Raw genomic sequence first — 24,243 nt, 5'->3', positions numbered from 1 at the left:
TCATTTAGCTGCTGTGCGACAATTTTTTCGAGAATTTTCGAGATAAACGGAAGGTGGGACACCGGCCGGTAGTTCACCATGAGGTCAGGATCGAGGTTAGGTCTTTTGAGTAGAGGATGAATAACCGCTTTTTTGAATGCTAGAGGAACAGTACCAGAGGAAAGTGATAAGTTTATAATATTTAACACTGATGGACCTAATAAAACAAAAAGCTCCTTGATAAGTTTCCCAGGAATTGGGTCAAGTAAACATGTTGTTTGTTTTGTCCCATTTACACATTTTAACAATTCCTCCAATGTTATTTCATCAAAGAGAATAGTAATAGTAATAATAATAATAATAAACCGAGCTCTGCATCACACCTACGGCGCTTGCTCGCTGCTCAGGCCTTAACAAGAGACATTTTCAAAAATAACAGTACAGAACTGATGCAACCTGCTGCTACCTCAGCGGGGCGATTTCTACATACAGCCACAAAAGTCAAACCATAAACGAGAAAAACAGAACATGGGCAAAAAAACTATTGTACATATTGTTTACATACAATTCCATCATGCATAGACAAACGACAAAACAAAACCACCATTCTAACACCCACTTACACCACGGCGGCCTGCGCGTAGCACCGTCTCATTGTCTAAAATGACGGTTATCATAATGGCTTTGATTGATCCTGCACAAAGTGACACAAATTATTCTGCTTGTATTCTGTAAATTTTGGATCACATGCCTGTGTTTATTTTAAACCCCGTGATTTGAACTGCAATTGTTAATTTTTTGTGTTGTGTTGTATGGCATGTTTTATATTAGGGGTGTCAAACTAATTTTAGATCGGGGGCCACATGGAGAATAATCTACTCCCAAGTGGGCCGGACTGGTAAAATCACGGCTCAATAACTTAAAAATAAAGACAACGTCAGATTGATTTCTTGGTTTAAAAATAGAACAAACACATTCTGAAATTGTACAAATCAGGGGTGCCAAACGTACGGCCCGAGGGCCGGATCGCGCCCGGGAACAGGTTTTATCTGGCCCGCGGGATGAGTTGGCTAAATATGAAAATATACCTGAAATGTTTGAATGAAAGAAACAGCTGTTCTGAATGTGTCCACTGGATGTCGCAATCAGTCGAGGAAAAAGATCAAACTACATAAATAACATACTGCAATTTGATTTTGATATATTTTCTTTATCTTGATAGATTGAAAATGAACACCAATGAGTTGACTGATGAACATTATCACATGATTTATTCAGAAAATATAAATAGCGACAAATAAAGTATATATACTATTAACCACAACAGGTAACTGTAAAAAAAATCCCAACAACATTATGATTTGTAAATTTTCAGAATGTGCTTGTTCTGCTTTTGAACAAAAGAAAGCAATCTGAAGTTGTTCTTATTTTTAAGTTATCGTGCTGTGATTTTACCAGTCCGGCCCACTCGGGAGTAGATTTTTCTCCATTTGGCCCCCAATCTAAAATGAGTGTGACACCCCTGTTACAAATCATAATGTTGTTGTTTTTTTGTTTGTTTTTTACAATTACCTGTTGCGGTTAATAGTATACATACTTTATTTGTCAATTATTTATATTTTCTGAACAAATTATGTGATAATGTTCATCAGTCAACTCATTGGTGTTCATTTTCAATCTATCAAGATAAAAACATATCAAAATCAAATTACAGTACGTTATTTGTGCAGTTTGATCACTTTCCTCGACTGATGTACTAACATGATGTACTAACATCACGTGGTTTATTTTGCACATATGTAGCATCATCTACAAAAATGCAAATAATTGCTATTGCGACATCCAGTGGACACATTTAAAACAGCTGTTTTTCATTCAAAAATTTCAGGTTAATGTTTATAGACTTAGACTTCCTTTTATTGTCATTCAAATTTGAACTTTAAAGTACAGATAAGAACGAAATTTTGTTGCATTAGCTCGTTGTAGTGCAGGATAAAAGAGCAATAAGGTGCAGATATAAATAAATCGATTACTGTACAGATAAATATATTGCACTTATGCATCCACGTTTATGGATGTATGTTATATTGTCTTTATAGTCCAGCGAGTTAATCCATTTTTCGGGGGAAATTGAGGGGATTATTATGATGCTTTCAAGAGTCTTATGGCCTGAGGAAAGAAGCTGTTACAGAACTTGGAGGTTCTGCTACGGAGGCTGCGGAACCTCTTTCTAGAGTCCAGCAGTGAAAACAGTCCTTGGTGGGGTTGGGAGGAGTCTCTGCAGATTTTCTGAGCCCTGGTCAGGCAGCGGCTTTTTACGATCTCCTGGATAATAGATTCTGGATGTTATATATTGTATATATGATATAGACATAATATAATATAATATATCAGTATATATAAAATACTGTACATATATTATGTGAATATTACGTATATATGTTATATTTTATATCGCTATTTTTAGTCTATTTATACCTGCATTGTCCTTTCCATCCTCACACTTTCCATCATTGTAACTGAGCTACTGTGTGGAACAATTTCCCTTGTGGATCATTAAGTTTGTTTAAGTCAGTGGTTCTTAACCTGGGTTCGATCGAACCCTAAGGGTTCGGTGAGTCGGCCTCAGGGGTTCAGCGGAGGTCAAAACACACCCGACTCATCGTGTAAATACAAACTTCTCCCTATCAGCGTATTATGGATATGGCAACAGCTGACTGATTTGCAGGTGTGTAATTTGTTGTGAGTTTATGCACTATGTTGGTTTTGTTGTTTGAACAAGGTGATGTTCATGCACGGTTCTTTTTGTGCACCAGTAAAAAAAACATGGTAACACTTTAGTATGGGGAACATATTCACCATTAATTAGTTGCTTATTAACATGCAAATTAGTAACATATTGGCTCTTAACTAGTCATTATTGAGTACTTATTAATGCCTTATTCGCCATGGCCTTATTATAACCCTAACCTTCTAACCCTGACCCTAACCCTAACCAAATAACTCTAAATTAAGTCTTTATTACTTAGAATATGTTCCCCTAGTGTCCAAATAACTCTAAATTAAGTATTTGTTACTTATAATATGTTCCCGATACTAAAGTGGTACCAAAAACATATAACTTTGTCTTGAATTTAAAACATTTTTATTTTTATTTTTCACTAAAGAAGGGTTCGGTGAATGCGCATATGAAACTGGTGGGGTTCGGTACCTTTGACAAGGTTAAGAACCACTGGTCTAAGTCTATGTCTAAGTCTACGTCTAATAAGGAGGAAGAGGAGTCCTTATGTAACAGGGTTAATTATGTCTTGTAAATAATGTATTTTATAATGCTTTATTATTGTTATAATTACACAAAATGTGTAAGTTACATGTAAATACCTGGATATTGTTCAATGTTTTGTCAATGTGGAACCATTGTCTCGTTGTCCCTCCTACTGCAATAATTACTGTGACACCTGTCTTTTTATATGCGTTGGACACGCCTTCCAACTTCCCTTTTGTCCACGATAACGGGAGAGGTAGGCGTGCATGCGACGACAGAAACATTGTCATGTTAAGAATTTAAGTTCACTATCTTTTTCTGTATTATATTTGTGTAGGGACTTGACGGTGGAAACAAAGTTATTGACGACAATTGTATGTTCTGTATTGTCAGGTATGTTTATTTCACTGTTGTACGCCTTTTGTCCACGATAACGGGAGAGGGACTTGACGATGGAAACAAAGTTATTGACGACAATTGTATGTTCTGTATTGTCAGTAAAGTGCAGCTGAGCAATGCCATGGTGTCGGTCGTGTTCCATTAACACTAGAAGTCCCAGCATTTTTCTGTCTACCTAGAAGACCCAGAGAGGGGTCATTTGGCCCGACGCTTTTCCCGAATACACTAATCACTCATTTTGTTATGGTAATGAGGCTGTTAGGGGCAGTTTGTCTAGGTAGACAGAAAAATTATACATGTGGGAAATGCCGAAAGGAGCAATGGCAGTGCCAGGATTGTGAGTGACTGCTCAAATGTATGTCAGTCACGTTTACATGGACATGGTTTTTCATTCTTTGTAAATATGCTTTTTTCTTTGTAAATTTTTTTTTTTAAACTATTTTTGGCACACAAAAATAACAATTGCTTCTGCAACAACCCTCCACACCAAAACTGGGAAAACAGTTGCTTTTTCATTCTTTGTAAATATGTTTTGTTTTGTATTTTTTTTAACAATAAATGTCAGAGTGTTGATCCCTTCATTCTGTTGATCCTTGCAAAAACACACACAACCTACCTCAGAACTAAAGCTTGAGCTGTAAGGTCCCCTCCCCCACACAGGCTCAAGTGGCCCCCTGCCGTGTGCCACTAACAGCCACATTTTCATAACAAAAGGAGTGTCCACAGGGGGGACTAGGGGTCAAATGACCCTCTTGTGTGTTTTCTAGGTAAAAATGTCAATTGACCCTTCTCTGGGACTTCACGTGTTAAAGACACACAACGCAGAGGAAAAGACCACCGGTTACACTTATACTTAGCAAACTCATCACGCTGGGCCGGATAAAACCTGTCCGCGGGCCCGATCCGGCCCTCGGGCCGTACGTTTGATACCCCTGTTTAATATTGATACGGACCTCTGTGTCTGCAATAACGTTTATTATACGTTTACTATAGATAGATAGATAGATAGATGGATAGATGGATAGATCGATAGATAGATAGATAGATAGATAGATAGATAGATAGATAGATAGATAGATAGATAGATAGATAGATAGATAGATAGATAGATAGATAGATGGATGGATGGATAAATAGGCAATACTCATTCATTTTGCTGAGATGGAATGAATGTCCTTCTGCAATTGGCTGCTTGTTGTGTGTTGCCCCTCCTCCACAGTTGCGGAGGCACCTTTATTAAGGCATGAACACGCAGCTCCGACGGCCAAGAGCAGACAGAGCTTTAGACGAGCTGGTACAGCTGAGCTCAACCGGTGACAACCCGCCGTCTGTGTACTCTCCGAAACAACCCTAGACAAGAAGAGTAGACAAGAGGTGGCGACTGAATAAGAAACAGCGAGAAGGGCGCGAAGACAAAAGGGACAAATTGGATCACATTTTCCTGGCTAACGTTGCTCTTATCCCCGCCACAGACACACACACGCACATTTCACACCTTTTTTCAAGACAGCCGGCAGCGGGTAAAGTTGGTCCCCAGTCTCGCTTGTGAACATTTCTAGTAGAACGTCTTGTTGAGGATCGACTTGTTACAGTGCGGATTTTTCAGACCTGGTCCCCAGCGGATGAACGATGCCTGTTGGATGCTAACATTTCCGGAGGAAGGCTGTCCTTGAACGTGCCACATGCGCGTGGAAGATATGGATCCGCTTTCACTATAGCCAAGATTTGCCGCGTTTTTTAAAAAAAAATTTCAGTCCTCGTTCTTTTTTTTTCAAATTTACTTTCATCCTCATTTTAAAGGACCTTTGGGATTACTAGACTCTTCTGGGGTTACAATCATGAACTTTGTTGTTAGTTTGGTACAAATTCTCTTGGCAGCGGTTCTTCACCTATCCACAGTAAAGGTGAGTTCCTGATGATGTAACCCACTGATTAATAACTACATTTTCCCACCCGCACTCCAAACAACACATCAACTGTGTACATAAAAGTTGCTAAACAAATCCAATGTAGGTCAATATTAAGTTAAGTTAAAGTACCACTGATAGTCACACACACACTAGGTGTGGTGAAATTACCCTCTGCATTTGACCCATACCCCTTGTTGCACCCCCTGGGAGGTGAGGGGAGCAGGGAGCAGCAGCGGTGGCCGCGCTCGGGAATCATTTTGGTGATTCAACCCCCAATTCCAACCCTTGATGCTGCTAATGTAAATAATTCAATGTGATTCTCTTGTGTGATGACTGTATTATGATGATATTATATATCTGATAGTACAGTATATATCTGTATCATGAATCAATTTAAGTGGACCCCGACTTAAACAAGTTGAAAAACTTATTCAGGTGTTACCATTTAGTGGTCAATTGTACGGAATATGTACTTCACTGTGCAACCTACTAATAAAAGTCTCAATCAATCAATCAATCAAAAAGACTGCCATATATTAAGCTATGGGAACAAAATAGCTTATAGTTGACACAACAAATAGTTACTAATGTACTATCTAATAATACATCTAATCAATAATAATGTGCTGTCATATTATGTCAAGGGGCCAATAAAAAAAAGAGCTGCCAGCCAAAAATTGCCAATGGTCTGCACTTTGGACACCACTGAACTACTTAATAACCAATTAGTAACTTGTATTAAATATTGTGAAAGCTCTCAAAAACATATATTGCCAATAAAAATGATAATAAAGGACAATTATTGATTTGTATCCTAAATAGACACCATGCAATAACTAGTGTCCTCATCATGTCAATGTATTTATAAGATAGGCTCCATTAAAAAAAAAACATGTCAGTGTGCTTCCAAAGCAAAAAAAAAAAAAAAAAGGAATTTTTAAACAAAACACAACTTTTTACATGTGCAACTTGACAACAGCTGGAATTACTTGAAACAAGCCCCGAAACAGATTATTATTGTTATTATTGCAATGTGTAAGATTGTGTATTAAGTCCCCTTAGCCACTCAAAAGTTCAGCCCTGGTGTATTTTTTTCTCACGGTGATCATGAATATGGGGAGATGGGGGCTCGGTTTCTCCCTGCATGATGCCCACCTCCTCCCCGCCACATTTCCCACACACAGGCGGAGCTGCTTTCTCACGCAATATCTCGGCCAATTGCAGCAGCCACATGAGGTCAAATGATGATACCGCCTTGTCACTCTGCACATGTGAACACACACAGTTGAATGGAGACCACACGCGCACCATCGTGGGTACGCCTTTTGCACGTTAATGTGACACATCTCAGTTTAAATACAAAAAAAAAAAGTTATTGTTAAAATGATCGTCTTGTTGCAATATTACACAAGCACCGCCAGATCATCGGAATGGTGACTCACTTGCTTCCTGCATTATTCTCTCAGTTTTTGTCATTTGTCATTTTAAATATGTTTTCATATGACTAAGTAAGTGATTAAGTATTCTGTTGGTATTGGATCAATTATGCATGTATCTTAGAAATAAACATGCTGATGTGTTTTTCTTGCAGACTGCCAGCATTAACAAGGGAGTGGATAAGCGTAAAAATGAGGGTAAGTGCTGTATTAAATATCTTTGTTATGGGTGCCAAAATGAGTCATTTTGCACTTTGATGGATGTTATTTTGTTAACTTGAAATCCTTTTAAAACCTTCTGCACCCTGTACTAAGAGTAGCTGGGTTGTGTCTGTTGCTATGGTAACTGCTATGCGACACTTGTATCCAATGGATTCTGTTGTTTTGATTAATCGTTTAAAGAGTGTAACTAATGCACATTTATAAAATCCAGACCTGGAACTTTAAATACGTGGACATAATAGAACGCACATGAGCGCGGTGGTGTGTAGTTGCCGTGATCTGTGTGACGGCGGACAGCCGAGAGGTTTTTATTTTTCATTATTATTAATGCACACATAAGTGCAATATCAATGTTGACAATGTGCATTTATTAGAAAAAAAGAATGAAGGTTATGGCAAGCAGAAAAAATGGTTGTTTATTTCAACTATTATCCTTAAAATACACATTGAGGCTATTGAGTGTGTATCCGATTACTTGATTACTTGAACAAACTAATTGACTTACTCGATTACTAAATTAATAAATAGCTACAGCCATAGTATCGACATAGACCTATCATTTACTCATGTAGCAAAAAGAACATAATTTAAAAGATGAACAAAAACCTTTTTGTGAAAACAGGAGACGATTCAAACTACAAGCACAGACATTGGCAGATGTCAAACTTAAGTAAACAGTCCAAGAATAATGTGTTGAACAAAAGACTAATGTGCTAAAAATGGCACCGTTTGATAGATAGAACTTAGCCGTTACATTAGTACAAGTGTCCCTGTTAAGTATGTAAATAAAACATTGACAGGAGCCACCAAAGTATTTTTACATTCTAAGAGGTTGAAGAATCAAGTCCAATTCTAAAGTTCGTCCAAATCATTATGGTGGGATTTAACAACGAGAGAAACAATTGTTTTGTTGCGAACACATTTAAAGTAGGGGGAATGTAAACGTTAGAAATCCACAGATCAAACTACTAACACATCTTGAAGTGGGGTTGGTAGAGTTGTAACGACTCCCAGATGCATTTATACCATCGTGGTAAAAGTTCGCTCAATAGTAAAAGTGTAGAATGTTTCCCTGTTTTTCCATTCCAGCCGAGAATAATCCATCCAGCACTCACCCAGACTAAATTCTCAGTGATCCTTAGTAACTCCTGACCTGTGGTTGGTTAGAACTGCCTCACCTCAGGCGCTGTGGCGCCAGGGGTCATCACTGACATGTGACCTTTTAAGCCCACCTATGTGGTGGCTGAGATCCTGGACTAATGCCAGAGACTTAAATGGGTGCCAATGAGTTTTTCATTAATATTTGGGGTTTTGCATGATCCTACTCATAGAAGTCAAAATCATAACATCAAAGGCAGACCCCAATAAAAACACCGAATGAAAATCAGCTTTATTGGCAAAGTATGTTTAACACGCATTGACTTGGTAGACTGAGCTTTCTATGTTCAATGCAAGAAACAAAAATAAACGCAACAACTACGAGAGAGCACGGTACCATAGCGTCCATCCACGGCACATTATCGACTCATTGTTGACAAAAATCAACAACAAAATTTGAGGCCGACAAAGGAATTTGTCGATAATAGTCGGTGACGTCATCGCTCGAGTTTTTGGAGACGGACAGCAGCAAGAAGAGAAAAATGGCTCTGGCCACTCGTGGTGAAAACATGGAAAGTATGGCAACATTTTGATTGATTGATTGAGATTTCACCCTAAACGCGTGATGCGAGAGCATATAAAGATAGATAGATAGATAGATAGTAATTTATTGATTCCTTCAGGAGAGTTCCCTCAGGAAAATTTATAGTGGAGGCTTGTCGGATATCTGGGGGTGCGGTGTCCAACTCTCCTCTGTAAATATAGTTAGCTTGGGAGCTAGCTAGCTAACATAAAATACCTTTAAAATGTTTACCCAAAGTCCACCAGCCAAAATGTCTTTGTGTATCTTCCTAAAAACACCATTATCACAAAATGCTCTTTTCTTTTTGAGGAAATTTGGTGTTGTTTGTTTGTTTAGTATTTGCAGTTATTTCGACTGTCCTTTGTTTGCATATCAATCGAGACTTTCTTTTTATCAGCAGTTTGCCTGTCCTTGCTTTAAAATCAACAGAGGTTTGATATCTGTATTACTTTTGTAACAGCCTAATGAGCAGCACAGTTACAGTAAATACTTTTTTTTAAAATTAAGTAGTCATTTGTATTGTTAGTTGGCACACACCTATACGTATCTCAAGCTGCCGGAAGGGACAAGCGGTAGAAAGTGGATGGATGGATGATTTTAAAAGCCGAAATTAGAGCGACTGATTAAATGTAGACATCATAATCCTATTAGTCGACTAATCGTTTAAGATTGATTGATTGTCGATTGATTGATTGTCGATTGATTAAAGGCGGTCATTAGTTGCAGCCCGAGCCAATAGTAGTGTGGTGTGGTTGCCTTTTGTGAAAATGGCACAGGTTCAGATCTCAACACCCATCTATTAAAGGTCTGCACTGCTGGTTCCAAGCTCAGGAAAGATGTCTGGTCTGACAAATTACGATACAATTCGATTATGATTCTTGGGGTGGCAATTTGACACAGAATCAATTTTAACAATTATAACAAAACCTTTACAAAACAGGTTACAGGTTCCAAAAGCTAAATTTTTGGTTGCCTTATGATGTACGCAAACAACAATTAAGCACCTATTTTAAAACATCGATTCTTGAACATTTTAAATCAGTTCAGAATCGCGATTGGGATGTGAATCAATTTTTTCCCGCGTCAAATGTGAACCACCACCTCCAATTAGCGCTTTGCATGTTCTCCGACCTTACAATGGCTGCAGCACCAAAGCCAAGCCGCTAAAACCTAATTGCTGATCTTATCTCGGTCTGACAGGTGTGGTGATAGCAGCATGAAGTCTGCCACCTGTGTGCTCTTGAACATCCCTAACTTCCACTATCACCCCAGTAACAATCACGCGACCCTGTGCATGTGTTAAAAAATCATGTCTGGATGTTTACATCCATCACCACCCAAAGGGTCCAACCTTGGCCTCAACACAACAGTGCCACTGTCAAACAAACAAGCATGTGGCATTGAACCAAGGCTGACTGCTAATGTGTTGACTAAGCCCTGCCGCAGACTCGCACAATCTTGCTCCAAATATGAATTATTATTACAGACATCTCTGCGATTTCTGTCTTCTTTTCCGCCGCATGTTTTGAAAGCAGCACTGCTTTTTTATGGTGACTCCAAAGTCCCAAGACAGACCTTTAACCAACCGGGGAACTTTGTTTTTCTTCCGAGCAAAGACATGAATCAATCTTCAAACTCGGCTGAGGAAACAGTAACCACCCTTGGAACAAAATTGTCATTTATTCTTATTAGGAAAAGATTTATGTATTTTTACTTAGTAACTGCTGTACATTTGAGTTATGCTTTTTATGTGTCTTGCACCTATTCTGGTCTTGTAAACATTTTTGCCAGACCCCACTATTTGGATATAAAACTTTTTCAACATATTTTCTCAATTCTGACAAATGAGGAAATAACCAGTTAACTGTGGCCTTGTTGAATTAGCATTTGATGCTATTATCTCAGCTATGGTCTAAGTATAAATACTGTATATTAAATAACATGATCAAAAAATTTGAGAATATTGAAGATCTATTTATTCTTCTTTACAGTCATCCAACTCACAGAAGTCATCAATAAGAGTCGGTGCCAGCCAAGAGAGGTGCTTGTGGATATCTCCACGGAGTATCCAGAAGACACGGAGCACACCTATATACCTTCCTGCGTGGTCCTCAGTCGGTGTGGAGGCTGCTGCAGTGACGAGGCGATGGAGTGCGTACCGACTGAAACCCGCAACGTTACACTGCAGGTATTTTTACAACTTACAGTAGTAGGAAAGGGATTCATATTGTCCCATCCGTCGCGGTTTACCTGACACACACAACGTGGCGTATTGGGGCGGGGGAGTGTTGAATAACTTCAATCGTGTTTTGTGGTAATTCCAACATTGACCGCAGCAACAGTTGTCATGTAGAGTGGCGCTTTCCATCATTTTTTTAGCAGACTGCTTTTCCTCTCACGCGAGAGCCACCCAGGAATGGGGCCATACGAATCCGTCCCCTACTGTATATGGAATATCACAGATCTATGTGTAGTATTAGTGAACCATATCAAGAATAAAAATGTTTATTACCACCACCAGGAGTTTTGTAGTTGCTGCCATTGGTTTGCCAGTTAGTTAGTTAGCAATATAACTCAAAAACTTACAGGCGGATTTTCATGGAGCTCTTAGGAAATGTCCAAAACGGGACAAGGAACAGCGGAGTAGATTTTGTAATTTTTTATGTTACGAGCTTCAAGTTATGTTTCTGTGTTAATTCTACTACGTTCCGCCTCCACCCACAGACACAAAGACAGTGGATGACTGACAGGAGGCTTCACTTTCATTCTGCTATAGATAGGTCAAAAAGTTATAGGCAAATTTGAATTCCACTTTTACAATAGTCAGAAATGGAATAAGAAATGAGTGATTACATTTAGGGGGCGATCCGGATAACTATTAGGAGGTAGGGCCTGGTGGATATCTGCCTTCTGAGTGTTTTTCTAGTTAAAAGTATGTTGAAGGTGTTACTCTATGGATATGTACTGTTTATTATCAACAAAGTCACGTAATTTTGCTGGCAACTAAACCCAGCATTAATCCATTTAAAGAGACTTTAATATGACACCTTAATTGTCAGTTTAATATAAAGGTATGATTCTTTTCTGAGAAACTTTTCTGGAAAACGGGAATCTCAGAAATGCTGTGTACTTGGCCACAATGTACACGTGGTCAAAGCCTCTCCTGGCCTTTAAACATGCCTGCACTGTTGGCGTGCAGGGCTGTTGAAGAAGCACAGGAATGTATTATTGCACAAACATTTGTGTGTTTTGAATAGTGAGTAAAGAGGGGGGTCTTTGGTTTCACCTTTGCACCACGACAAGTGAGCGACAAAGTTTCATCATTGTTATATAATGTAACCTTGTTTGTCACATTTTCTGTTTCCCATCAAGGTAATGCAGCTGAGAACAATGGTAATACAACATAAAATCCAGTTAAGCTTCACGGAGCATCAAAAGTGTGATTGCAGGTGAGAAATGTTTCTTCAGTTTTACATTGATTTGATTTATGCAAAATCTAAATCAAATGTATTGTTACTTTCAGATTAAAGCCAGAAGTTCAAGCAAATAATGAATAGTAAGTACGTCTTATACGTTTTTCTTGTCGGTATTATGAGGGTGTTAGGGCATCATTTGTTAGTTCAAAGTTCTTCTTGATTTTGCTTGCTTGTTGTACTTGCTGGAGGAAATTTAGACAGCTAGGCATTGTGCAGCCAGCAGATGCACATACCTTCCCCAATGTGTCATGTACTTTGGCTATAGATTGCATTCTTGCATTTTCATATTGTTACACAACTACCGAAATATTTCATATATAAATCTGCCCGATTTAATTCGGGGGGTTTTCACTTTTGTTTTGCCAACACACCCAGACACATTTGGGACAGACAGTGTTTTGGGTTTACCAAAAGGGGCATGTCCATTCTTGTTGTGACTTCCATTTGGGAATTCCACAAACAATCCAGGCCAAGTTCACGAGTATACGCCTAATTTGTGTTCACGCTTAAGTTAGGTTAAAACAAACTGTGACTGTTCTAGTGTAGTTCATGTGGTTGCGTTTCATCCAAACCCTGGTGCGCGGCAGGCAAGTGTACCAAAGCTGCTTGAGTAGGTGGTCTCAGTCCACTTGCATGTGAAGTCTGGTGTGATTCCCATATATTGTTTCCTGCAGGACTTCAGTCTATTTGTTGCGGTGGGGGGGTTGCATAATTGGCCATGCCAAGTCTGCAAAAAGTGAGTAAAATCAAAACAAATAGGTTTACAAACTACCAATTAATTTTCTTTTCTCATTTTTTATGGATTTATTGGTTTATGTGACAGGGACTGTGTGCATCAATCCACATTGCCTCAAAAAGGCTATTTGTCATCTGTGTCTGGACAGATTTTAAAATTGACTACATAAAAATAATAAGATTATACAGTGAACAAAGCAACTCAATTACAACAGCAGTAAAATACACATCACTCTAATGATACTGGTAAAAACAATGTACGTACAAAATAAGCTCTACTACAGGCATGTACAATTATCACAATTTAAACACGTAATTCCCCAAGACAGCAGAGATACAGTTGAGAACATATACCTTAATGCCAGAAACAAACCCAAGCACTTTTTTTGAGCACTTTTAAAATGGGGAGAAGCCCACAGAGAAGAGCAACATATAGCCTTTTTTTTTTTTAAAGATAATTTTTACTAGATTTGTTTCTCGCTGCTTTAAATAAAACAAGTATCTAGACAGATCCAATTACTCACTAATTGTAGCAACAAGGTCTCTAAGTTGGCAACAGCAATCCATCCTGCTGTGTCTTCTTATTCTTTGGCAGACCAGTTGAGTTATATGTTTATGAGTGGGGGCGAACAGGTTCCGCAAAAACTATAAAACATGAATGAATGCATGGGAAACACTGCAGTTGTTTGAATCCTGCAAAGATCAAACATACAGGCAATTCCCATTTGGTTCTTTGATATGCCACAAACATTTTCTAAACCGGTCAGGGCATTGTGCAATGTTTATTTTTACTAGTTAGTAAAGTAAAGTTTCTTATGGTCCAGGCCACAGTACAGCCCGCCAAATGTGAACACAGCCTTGGATACTGTATTCCACCAGTCTATATCGGACTCTTTTTATGGCTTAACGGTGTGGCTGTAACAGTGGGAGTGACCCAGGCATAGTCTGCAGCCCACCCGCTGCTGTCTGCGCTACGACTGCAGTTGCACAAATGTAACCCCCCGGCCCGGCTACCTCCCGAGTCTAATCATAGCAACAGGTGCCATGCACTTAACGTATGTTTATTTTTAGTGGTGCAAACAGAAGGCGAAAAGAGCAATGAGCGGCGACTCTCTCGGGCAAATTACATGACACAAAGCACTGTGTCCTTTAGGATAGCGCTTCTATCATCACTTCATTTATAATTGCTTTACAGCAGCAGTGCTCACATTAAAGCCAATGCCATTTGTGTTGCGTGCCCTCGCTGGTGTTTTGTCATAGCTTGTGCATTTGAAAATATTGCCAACAAAGCAAGGAAGTTCCCCATGCAGACGCATGAAATAATACATTGACATCTCGATGTAGCCATCCTTCACACCTACAAGTAGGTCAGGTCGCTCAAGTAGAGAAGAGCAATGTGGCAACTTGAACGTGGATGTGTTGGCAGCAGTGGGAAGATGAGATCATATTACCAAAGTCAAAATCCTTTTGTTGTGGGCCTAAAAAATGACCTGGAGTGTTGAAAGTGAACCTGTCACCGTGCACTTAGGCACCGCTTTAGGGTGGAGTGGCTATGCTGGAAGAGGCTGTGGTGTGCATTAATCAGTCATAGGGACATGTATCCTGATACACCTTCCTTATTTGGATCAATAGCACCAGCTTGCTAATGAGGAGGCGAAATGGGAAGGCACATGCACCTTCCTGGTTGATTAGTTTCTGCCTGATTTTATTGATTTAGCTCAGCCAACGTTGTTTGCGTTTCCACCAAGGTTCTTTGCTTTCTTCGTCTTCTTCTCCACGTCAGAGAAGGTTTATGTGTCCAAACTTTGTGACAATTATGGAAATGTCTGATTGTAAAAAATCAGAATGTGGAGAGATCTGTTTTGTCCTACGCTGATAAGTGCTGCTGTCTAAAGGCAATTTTATCTTCTGTCGTGTCTTCTTTTGCCCCCAATGATAGTTGTCTTTTAGATAAATAGGAGTTCAAACAATGTGGTGGACAGTTGCAGCCTTGACAGCCTCACAGATAAGGTCTGCTTTGGGTTATTTAGCATTTGTTTGCAAACCCACAGACCTTCGAGATACAGAATTGATCAGGATGTGTGCAAAGTAAAGATGTAACGATTTGAACATTTCCTCTCACAATCCTCACGATATTGTTGAATATGCTCAAAAAGTACTTATACACACATTGAAATAATTAAACCAAGGTGTATTGCCATTTAAACTAGGGCTGTCAAAGTTAATGCTTTAACTCATTAGATGAATCAAAACAAACAATTATCACATTGATCATGTACTGAATGACATGGATTTCACCTGAAAGGCAGTGTGGGTTGTAATGCGGTCAGTGATCAGGTCAATGCATACGTCAGTCCAAATATGAGTGATACATTTCACTTCAAAATAAACCCAGACGGGACCTTGGATAAAATTGTTACCAAATTTTGTGCAAATGAATGGCGTGCATTCACATAACCCATTTAAGAAATGTTCCCGTATGACATTCTGGCAATAAAATTGTATTTGTATCCAAAATACTGAGCTCTTTTTTTTAAGTTAATTTTAATTATGCAGTAAACATTTCTGATTAATCGTGATTATTCCAACTTCAAAACTGTAGTCGGATTAGTTTTAATTATTGTTTGACAGCACTAATTAAAAACAATAAAGTAAAGAATAATATTAATTCAATAAAGAGACATGATTTTGTTATTTGAGTGTTTAAATATGATTATGTTCTTTCGTTTTATACAAGTTTAATGTGTCATATACTGTATTTTCGGAGTATAAGTCGCTCCGGAGTATAAGTCCCACCGGCCGAAAATGCACAATAAAGAAGGAAAAAAACATATATAAGTCGCACTGGAGTGAGTATAAGTCGCATTTTTTGGGGAAATTTATTTGATAAAACCCAACACCAAGAATAGACATTTTAAAGGCAATTTAAAATAAATAAAGAATAGTGGACAACAGGCTGAATAAGTGTATGTTATATGACGCATAAATAACCAACTGAGAACGTGCCTGGTATGTTAACGTAACATAATATGGTAAGAGTCATTCAAATAACTATTAACATATAGAACATGCTATACGTTTACCAAACAATCTGTCACTCCTAATCGCTAAATCCCATGAAATCGTATACATCTAGTCTCTTACGTGAATGAGCTAAATAATATTATTTGATATTTTACGGTAATGTGTTAATAATTTCACACATAAGTCGCTCCTGAGTATAAGTCGCACCCCCGGCCAAACTATGAAAAAAAACTGTGACTTATAGTCCGAAAAATACGGTATTCATGTTAGCATTTAAGCTAGCTAGCGGTTAGCCCGATAGCTCTCATCTCCATTCAATGAGCAATGTCACCAATCTGTGACTTTATCAAAGTGGGATTATCAATCAATCAGGGTTTTTAACGATCATTTTAATTTGAAACAGTAATACTAACCGTCCTGAGTTTACAGCAATGGTTACATTCCTCGTAAAAGCCCGTCAGATGTGTGTAGTTGTATCCTTTTTCCTGATTGGGATCTTCCTCTTGTAAGAGCAGTGTCACAGATGCAGTGGTAGTTCAAATGTCTAGTTTAGCTTCAAAGACTGGTGCAAGTGTTGGTTATATCCTATTGTCTGCATCATATGTTTGTTATTATCGCATATTGTGTGAGGAGACTTTGCCAATTTGCATTGATTTAAATCAACGGATTATATCACGTATAACACATATTGAGCACAGATTTATTTTCACTCAACATTATTGGTGATGACACAACAAGGGGTGGGTGGGGATGAGAGAAGACAGAGGGATTACGTATTTTGCATGAGTGTCTGTCTGCCCTTTTCTGCACAAATCGCTCTATAGCTTAGATCTCTCTCTCTCTTGTCTCTCCCCTTTTTGCTTCTCTTGCAGCCACTGTGCGCCTTGTTCAGAGAGAAGGAAGCGCTTGTTTGTGCAGGACCCTCTCACCTGTAAATGCTCCTGCAAATTCACACAATTAGACTGCAAGTCCAGGGAGCTTGAGTTAAACGAAAGAACTTGCAGGTTTGTTTACCATACGCATTACGATAAACAAAGTGCCTTGAAACCTTTATTTTCTTCCTCCCGGCTAGCCATCTCTTCTTTGCTTCCAGCACTGATAGCTTCGCACTTAGGAAACGCATGCATTTCCCTTTGCTTTTTAGTGTTGTGTTTGTGAATGTTGCAGTTGTTGTTCTTCCAATCACATGCGTTGCAGCTTTTCAAACGCTTGTGTGACTTTACCCACAGCCATATTGGCTTTTTTTATAATCACTTGTGACATTTGTGTCCAACCTAATTGACAGTTTTTAATGTTTCAAATGATCAAATATTGTACCAATTGGTTTGATAGTTTGCTTTTTGTTCATGCCAAGTAACAGCAAGCCGTTGTGATGACTGGACATGTTTAATAGTCTGTAATCTGCATGGACTTTTCCATTTGCACACTTTCCATTAAAATCACCAACATATCAAACACATTTAAAAGGGTTTGAAAACCAACATGTTCAGTGCTACCAGACGGATATATAGCCAACAAGATTATGTTTCTACAAAAACGATCTTCTTCTGTCCTTCTTTAGATGGCAAAGCTCTTAAAACCAACCCCACTCATTATGTGATGCATACCGGTAATTGTAACTGGAACACTAGAAGTGGGAATCTTTGGGCACCTCGTGATTCGAATCCGATTCTTAGGGTGACGATTTGTCTCACAATTGCTTTTCGATTCAACACGATTCTCGCAATATATTATTTGGGATAAGAATTATAATGAAAGCTTTTCAAAGCAGGGTCCTAAAGGCTCTTCTTGGCTGCTGGAGTAAGCGCGGAGATGGCTTAAAAACATTCTTTCTTTTAATCGAGTCCTGAAAATTCTGATTCGATTCGGATGTCAATCAGTTTTTTTGAGCACCCCTAATAAACACTGCACAACAAGTGTACATATGTCCTGTATTACTCTACTCAGCATATATTTAGGTTGAGGAGAAACTCAATATTTTCAGGCAACAAATACACAAAACCAGCTCTTAATTCCCTAATCTTTAAATCTGACTATTTCCTAAAACTTCCATTGTTAGGCCCTGTTTTGTTTAATGTTTGTTTAAGTCAATCTCCACAAAGTCAATCTCCACAATGAGTTTAGTAAACAATGGACCTGTGTAAACTAGAAGGGGTGCTCAAAAAATCGATTCACATCTGAATCAAAATTCCTACTTATCCAATTCTAAATCGATTCATTATTTTTTTTAAATATATTTTTATTTTTATAATCAATTAAATTACTATGCGCGTATATGTCAGCAGCCAAGAGGAACTATTGTAACCTGTTTTGAAGAGGTTTTATCATTTTTATACCCAAAATATATTGCCAAAAAATGTTTGAATTGACTAATTAACTAATTAATTTCTGAATCCAATCGAATCGTGAGTTGTTGTTTGATTCCCTTCCTTATAAAATAGCCCTTAAAATCCCCAAATAAACAGTTAGTTAAAATGTCAATCTAGGTAAATAATCACAAGCAAATTAGCATTTACTTACTAAATAATAATTGTTATTATGATATAATAATTATAATACATAATAATTTAGCCTGAGAAGCAGCAGTGTTTTTTTACCTTAAATATTTACCTCCACTGTTAAATATTGTTAAATATGAGGACGTTGGTTCTCAGGAGGATATAGTTAAGAATACTATTGGATTATCTCTTCTTTTATAACAAACATGCGCGTATGCTTCAAAAATGTCAACAATGATTCACGGTGAGAATATTTGCACATTGCTGAATGCAATGAATGTGTCCATGTGTACTCATGTCTCTTACTCATTACTGAATCAATATGAAGTCCAGTTAAATTCATCCCAGTTGCCGCTGTGAAGCACACACCCCTAAAAAAGAGAAGTGACACGACCGTTGCCTCGAGTTAACAAGGCTACATGACCTCCCGTGACCCAGTCACTTCCATGACCCCCGGGCCCCCCACACTGCTCTGGATTTAGAGAGCCACACACGTCTGGGTGGGACGACTGGTGAAATTATTTTTTAACAGTAGTCACAATAAAATGAATAGGAGGCTTAAATTGAATATACAGTGGAAGCTCGATTTACAAACTTGATTGGTTCTTGGACACAGTTTGTAAACAGTTTGTAGAGCAAAGAATCAATGTAACCATGAATAATTGGTTTTAGCCTTGTCAAAAGTCCCTATTTTAGTAAAAATACACTTTGAAAGCTAATATATATATATATATATATATATATATATATATATATATATATATATATATATATATATATATATATATATATATATATATATATAACATATATATAACATATATATACGGTATATATATATATATATATATATATATATATATATATATATATATATATATATATACATAACATATATATACGGTATATATATATATATATATGCATATACAGTATATATATATATGTATATGTATATATATATATGTATATACTGTATATATATATATATATACATATACATATATATATATATATATATATATATATATATATATATATATATATATACATATATATATATATATATATATATATATATATATATATATATATATATATATATACATATATATATATGTATGTATATATATATCATCCCTACAAGCCTGTATATCCTCCCTACAAACCTGTTTCGCAGGTTTCCCTGCTCTTCAGGGGATTCAGGGAACAGCAGGGAAACCTGCTAAACAGGCTTGCAGGGATTAAATAGCCTGTGTTTGTTCCAGATCTAACGTATATTAAAGTTAATGTTAAAGTTAAATATTAAATTAATATTAAATATTACGCTCTACCCTGGTATTGAGCACTGTACAACGGATAAACCACAGAAACCTCGACTATGTATATATATATATATATATATATGTATATATATATGTATATATATATATATATATATATATATATATATATATATATATATATATATATATATATATATATGTAGTATATATAGTGTATATATAAATAGTGTATGTATATACAATATATATATACATACACTATATATATTTATAATTTTTATATATATATATGTATATATGTATATATATATATATATATATATATATATATATATATATATATATATATATATATATATATATATATATATATATATATATATATATATATATATATATATATATATCAAACATAACATAACAATGGGGTAATGGCTCAACAATGTCAACACGCACAAAAGTCTTGTTGGTGTGCTCCAAAACGTGAACCGCCATTATGCTACCATATAAAAACAAAAAAGGAAAATCATTGTTCCTTAATTTGACAATTATTGTGGCGTTGTTGAAAACTCTGGGAGTTTGGGAGCGATAAACGAGCAGTGGCCTCATGTAGTCACAGCTAGCGTTGGCACAAACTAGCAGTGTGAGGCGATCCTTCATTGGCTTGTGTCCCGGTAGTGCCTTCTCCTTCGCTATAATAAAGGCCCATTGTGGCATCTTTTTACGTCTCGTCCCAGTTAAAGACTTACTGCGGAACGAAAAAACCCTTTGCTGATAAAATCCTCGAAATTAAGGTGCCGCAAGCCTCAGGCTAACTAGCTAAAACGCTAGCTCAAAGCAGTTGTCTAGCAACCCGAAGCTATACAGCAAGACTGTGAGGGTTTTGAGACATTTAAAGCGTTTCTGATCACTCAGAGATGTGTAAGACGGGCTGACACAGCTCTGACCGGCGACAAGGTACGACAATTGTAGAAATAAACACGTCAGAAGTGTCGCTCGCCGATGAAGCCCTTCGAAATGTAAACAGGATGTGCCGGTGATGTCATCAAAATTTCAGCCCCTGGTCGCTTCAAGCTGCATGCAAAATAAAAGTAGGAAGGGATGAAGCCTTCGTACACCGAGACATGGTTCACACACAGAGGCCTATGTGGCGTGATGTAAACGCCCGTAATCCGAAAAGGTCGCAAATCGAGGTTCCACCGTACTTAGAACGCCATCAAAGTTACACCCACTGCCACTCGTCATTTTGTCTTTTTGTCTCTGCCTCTGTCTCCACATGTGTTTTTGCATGGAGTATGTCCTGGTTCCACCGTGTGTTCATTTGTTCCTCTGAGAAAAAAATGCATAACACCCAATACTTAACCAGATTTCCTTCCATCTTATTTTCCGCAGATGTGACAAACCGAGGAGGTGAGACGGGGTGATGCAGACTACACTGTTATGAAGGAATTCTCTTTGGCACAGCACTTTGAAACCTGAGGATGCATTCCCTGCAAGACGCTCCACGACAACGCCAGACTGGACATTCTGGATGCTGATCCCACCTAACGCTATACAATATATTAATGTACATATTCTCTCCAAGTACATCAACAATGTGTATTGCTGCTACTATTTAAGACTAAAACGACTTACGCTGCCGCGTGTGAACGGGAAGAGCGATGATGAAGCGAAAATCAGCGCAAGGATTTATAGATTTTATTCGATGTAACACTTCACTGGATGCTTGTCTGCTGTGGATATGAACATTGACATACGCCTCACGTTAAGGAAAGAAACGATTGAATCCTTGAATGCAGCGAAAAGACAAACTAAAGGGGGACTGGTGGACGATTAAGGACCTGCAGCACTTGAACTGTATGGCAGGTTGAAGAAGTTAAGAAGTAGTTTCTCCAGGGTAGGAAGAGACTACACTTAAAAGGACAATCCGACACAACTGCTGACACAGGTAGTGACGAATAATGTGACCTTCTTCCCCCCGGACGGAAGTTCAGTGACGATGGCAAGAACCAAGCGAACATTTTGCCAAGGAGTTTTGCGAAAGATTGGGGGCGTGTATCCAAGTAACGGTTTGAAAGTCAGGGTTAAAGGTAACGGACCACGACCCGTCTGGTCCGGCCTTCGACACACAACTTCTCCTGAGTTGGAAAGTATATTTTCTGTGCACAGAGTTTATTTGTATTTTTTTAAATATTGTGTTACTTTCACAAAATGTCTTGAGACCAGGCTAAAGGGATGTTGTTGTAGGTGTGTAAGACAATGTGTAATGACTAGATGACCTGAGAACAGGTCTGTCCGTAACTAAAAAAAAAACGCTAAGCCGTTTTAGATCCTCCTGAGAGCTAGTGTCCTCTGAAGTGGACGTATGTGTTTTGCATAAAAGGGCAATTATTTTTCCTCAAAATATAAAGACCAGAACCACTAATGTCCACTGCAGTTTTTAAATAAGAAGTCATTTTTTCCCCCCGAAATGTTACTCTGACAACAGAAATTGACATTTGTGTTTTGCATAACAAGACGTTTGTTTTAAATGTGTAAATCTGACACAATTTGTTTTTGAATCAGACGGCAATTTTTCCCCCCGAAATGTAACTCTGACAAAAGAAATTGACACATTACAAATGTCCACTGCAGTGGACATATTGTATGTGTTTTGCAGAACGGGGTTTTTTTTTTTTTTTTCCCTAAACGTGTAATTTCTGTCTTTGGTCTATCACTGCAGTGGACATTTGTGTTTAGCATAACAGGACTATTTTTTCCCATTTTTGTAATGCATAAGAAGACTTATTTTCCCCGTAATATGTAACTCAGACAAAAAAAATAGACCAAAGGCATATGTCCACTATAGTGGACGTATGTGTTTTGCATAACAAGACTATTTAGATTTTTTTTTTACGAAACATGTACCTCTCAAATGCCGATTTGACGCAGCGGGACTTTTTTTTTTTTCCTGAAATGTGTACATTTGACAAAGGAAAGACGCCAAATGTCCACCGTGTTCAACATAACGGGGCTATTTGTTTTGTTTTTTAAAACAAATAGCCCTGTTATGTTAAACACTAATGTCCACTGTGGTGGACATTAGTGTTTAGCATAACAGGACTATTTTTTCCTCATTATTGTTATGCATAAAAATACTTTTTTTCCCCTTAATATAATCTGGGGAAAAAAATAGACCAAAGACGTTTGTCCACTATAGTGGACATATGTGTTTTGCATAACAAGGCTATTTTTTTTTCTTTTTTTTTTCTGATACGTGTACCTCTCAAATGCCGATTTACGCAACGGGACATTTTTTTTTTCCTGAAGTGTGTACATTTGACAAAGGAAAGACGGCAAATGTCCACCGTGTTCAACATAACGGAGCTATTTGGTTTTTTTTTTAAATGTGTAAATCTGACCAAACAAATAGCCCTATGTTAAACACTAATGTCCACTGCAGTGGATATTTGTTTTTGGTCTATTTTTTTCCCCGCCCGAAATGAAAATAAATAGACAATGTCCACTGTAGTGGACGCTGGTTCTCAGGAGGATTAGAAAATGGCTCTGTCTGTGTTCCAAAGAAAACAAGTCATGCTTCCACAACACAGCAATTCATCGTCAATGGCTCGTACGTACTTACTTGATATCCCTTCCGTCAAATAGATTACATTTTAATTTATAGAACGCGTTCAGTATTCTGTATTATAATATTTATATGCAGTGTTACAGTGATTTTGTTGTTTGTCCTCACTCTCAATCTGCTTTGAGATTGAACACGTTCGACAAGTGGATGCCTTTTTTTTTTCTGGTTTTTTTTTTGCGAGGGACTGAAAACAATGCTTTGACATTCCTGAGTTGAACTCGAGCTGTGTCGTTAAACCGGCCGGAGAGGGGTAGGGGGGTGGGAGGGGGGGGGGGGTCATGTTGACCAATAGAAACCCCAAGTCATCGTGACGCACCGGCACAGGTGCTTTTCATTTTTGGACCCGGGCTTGTGGTTTTGCACCGGTTTGCCCGCAGACACGTCATAAGCAGGACAGAAGGAGTCTCGGCTCAGCTCGGACCTAATCTAGCGAGGACTCTAGTCTGAGGGTGGCCAACTGGCACTGTACTTACTGTGGCTTCTTCGGCGAGGTGCATTGTTGTTGGATTAGGAGGAAACAATGGCGCCGGTGTACGTCAGAAGTGTTAGCACACGCCACACGACGTGATAACGAGGAGACGTAATAGACTACACTGACTCGATACAGAAAATGTATTATCATATATATTATTATTATCTATTTGCCTGACAACTGGGTGCCTCTGCAGTGGACTTTTTGGTTGGTGTCTCAAATTTCGAAGGGGGGG

General features: G+C 38.0%; 1 protein-coding gene and 1 long non-coding RNA gene across 2 annotated transcripts in view; one reads left to right on the top strand and one right to left on the bottom strand.

Annotated features, from left to right (window-relative positions):
• LOC133660337 (uncharacterized) overlaps positions 1–5,287 on the bottom strand; it is a 16,630-nt gene extending 11,343 nt beyond the window's left edge. The window contains exons 1-2 of the long non-coding RNA XR_009827808.1: positions 5,139–5,287; positions 4,788–4,993 (exon numbers count right to left, since the gene is read on the bottom strand). This is a non-coding gene — a long non-coding RNA (uncharacterized LOC133660337). The remainder of the gene's footprint in view (positions 1–4,787; positions 4,994–5,138) is intronic.
• Positions 4,896–24,243, top strand: vegfaa (vascular endothelial growth factor Aa). Its single transcript, XM_062063746.1, has 7 exons — positions 4,896–5,547; positions 7,145–7,187; positions 10,884–11,080; positions 12,265–12,341; positions 12,416–12,448; positions 17,000–17,131; positions 21,304–24,243. The coding sequence occupies exons 1-7, from the start codon at positions 5,482–5,484 to the stop codon at positions 21,323–21,325; spliced, it is 570 nt and encodes a 189-aa protein (XP_061919730.1). The 5' UTR covers positions 4,896–5,481; the 3' UTR covers positions 21,326–24,243.

The sequence above is a fragment of the Entelurus aequoreus genome, linkage group LG11 (assembly GCF_033978785.1).
Source record: "Entelurus aequoreus isolate RoL-2023_Sb linkage group LG11, RoL_Eaeq_v1.1, whole genome shotgun sequence".
NCBI lineage: Eukaryota > Metazoa > Chordata > Actinopteri > Syngnathiformes > Syngnathidae > Entelurus > Entelurus aequoreus.
This window is presented reverse-complemented; position numbering and strand designations above follow the sequence as displayed.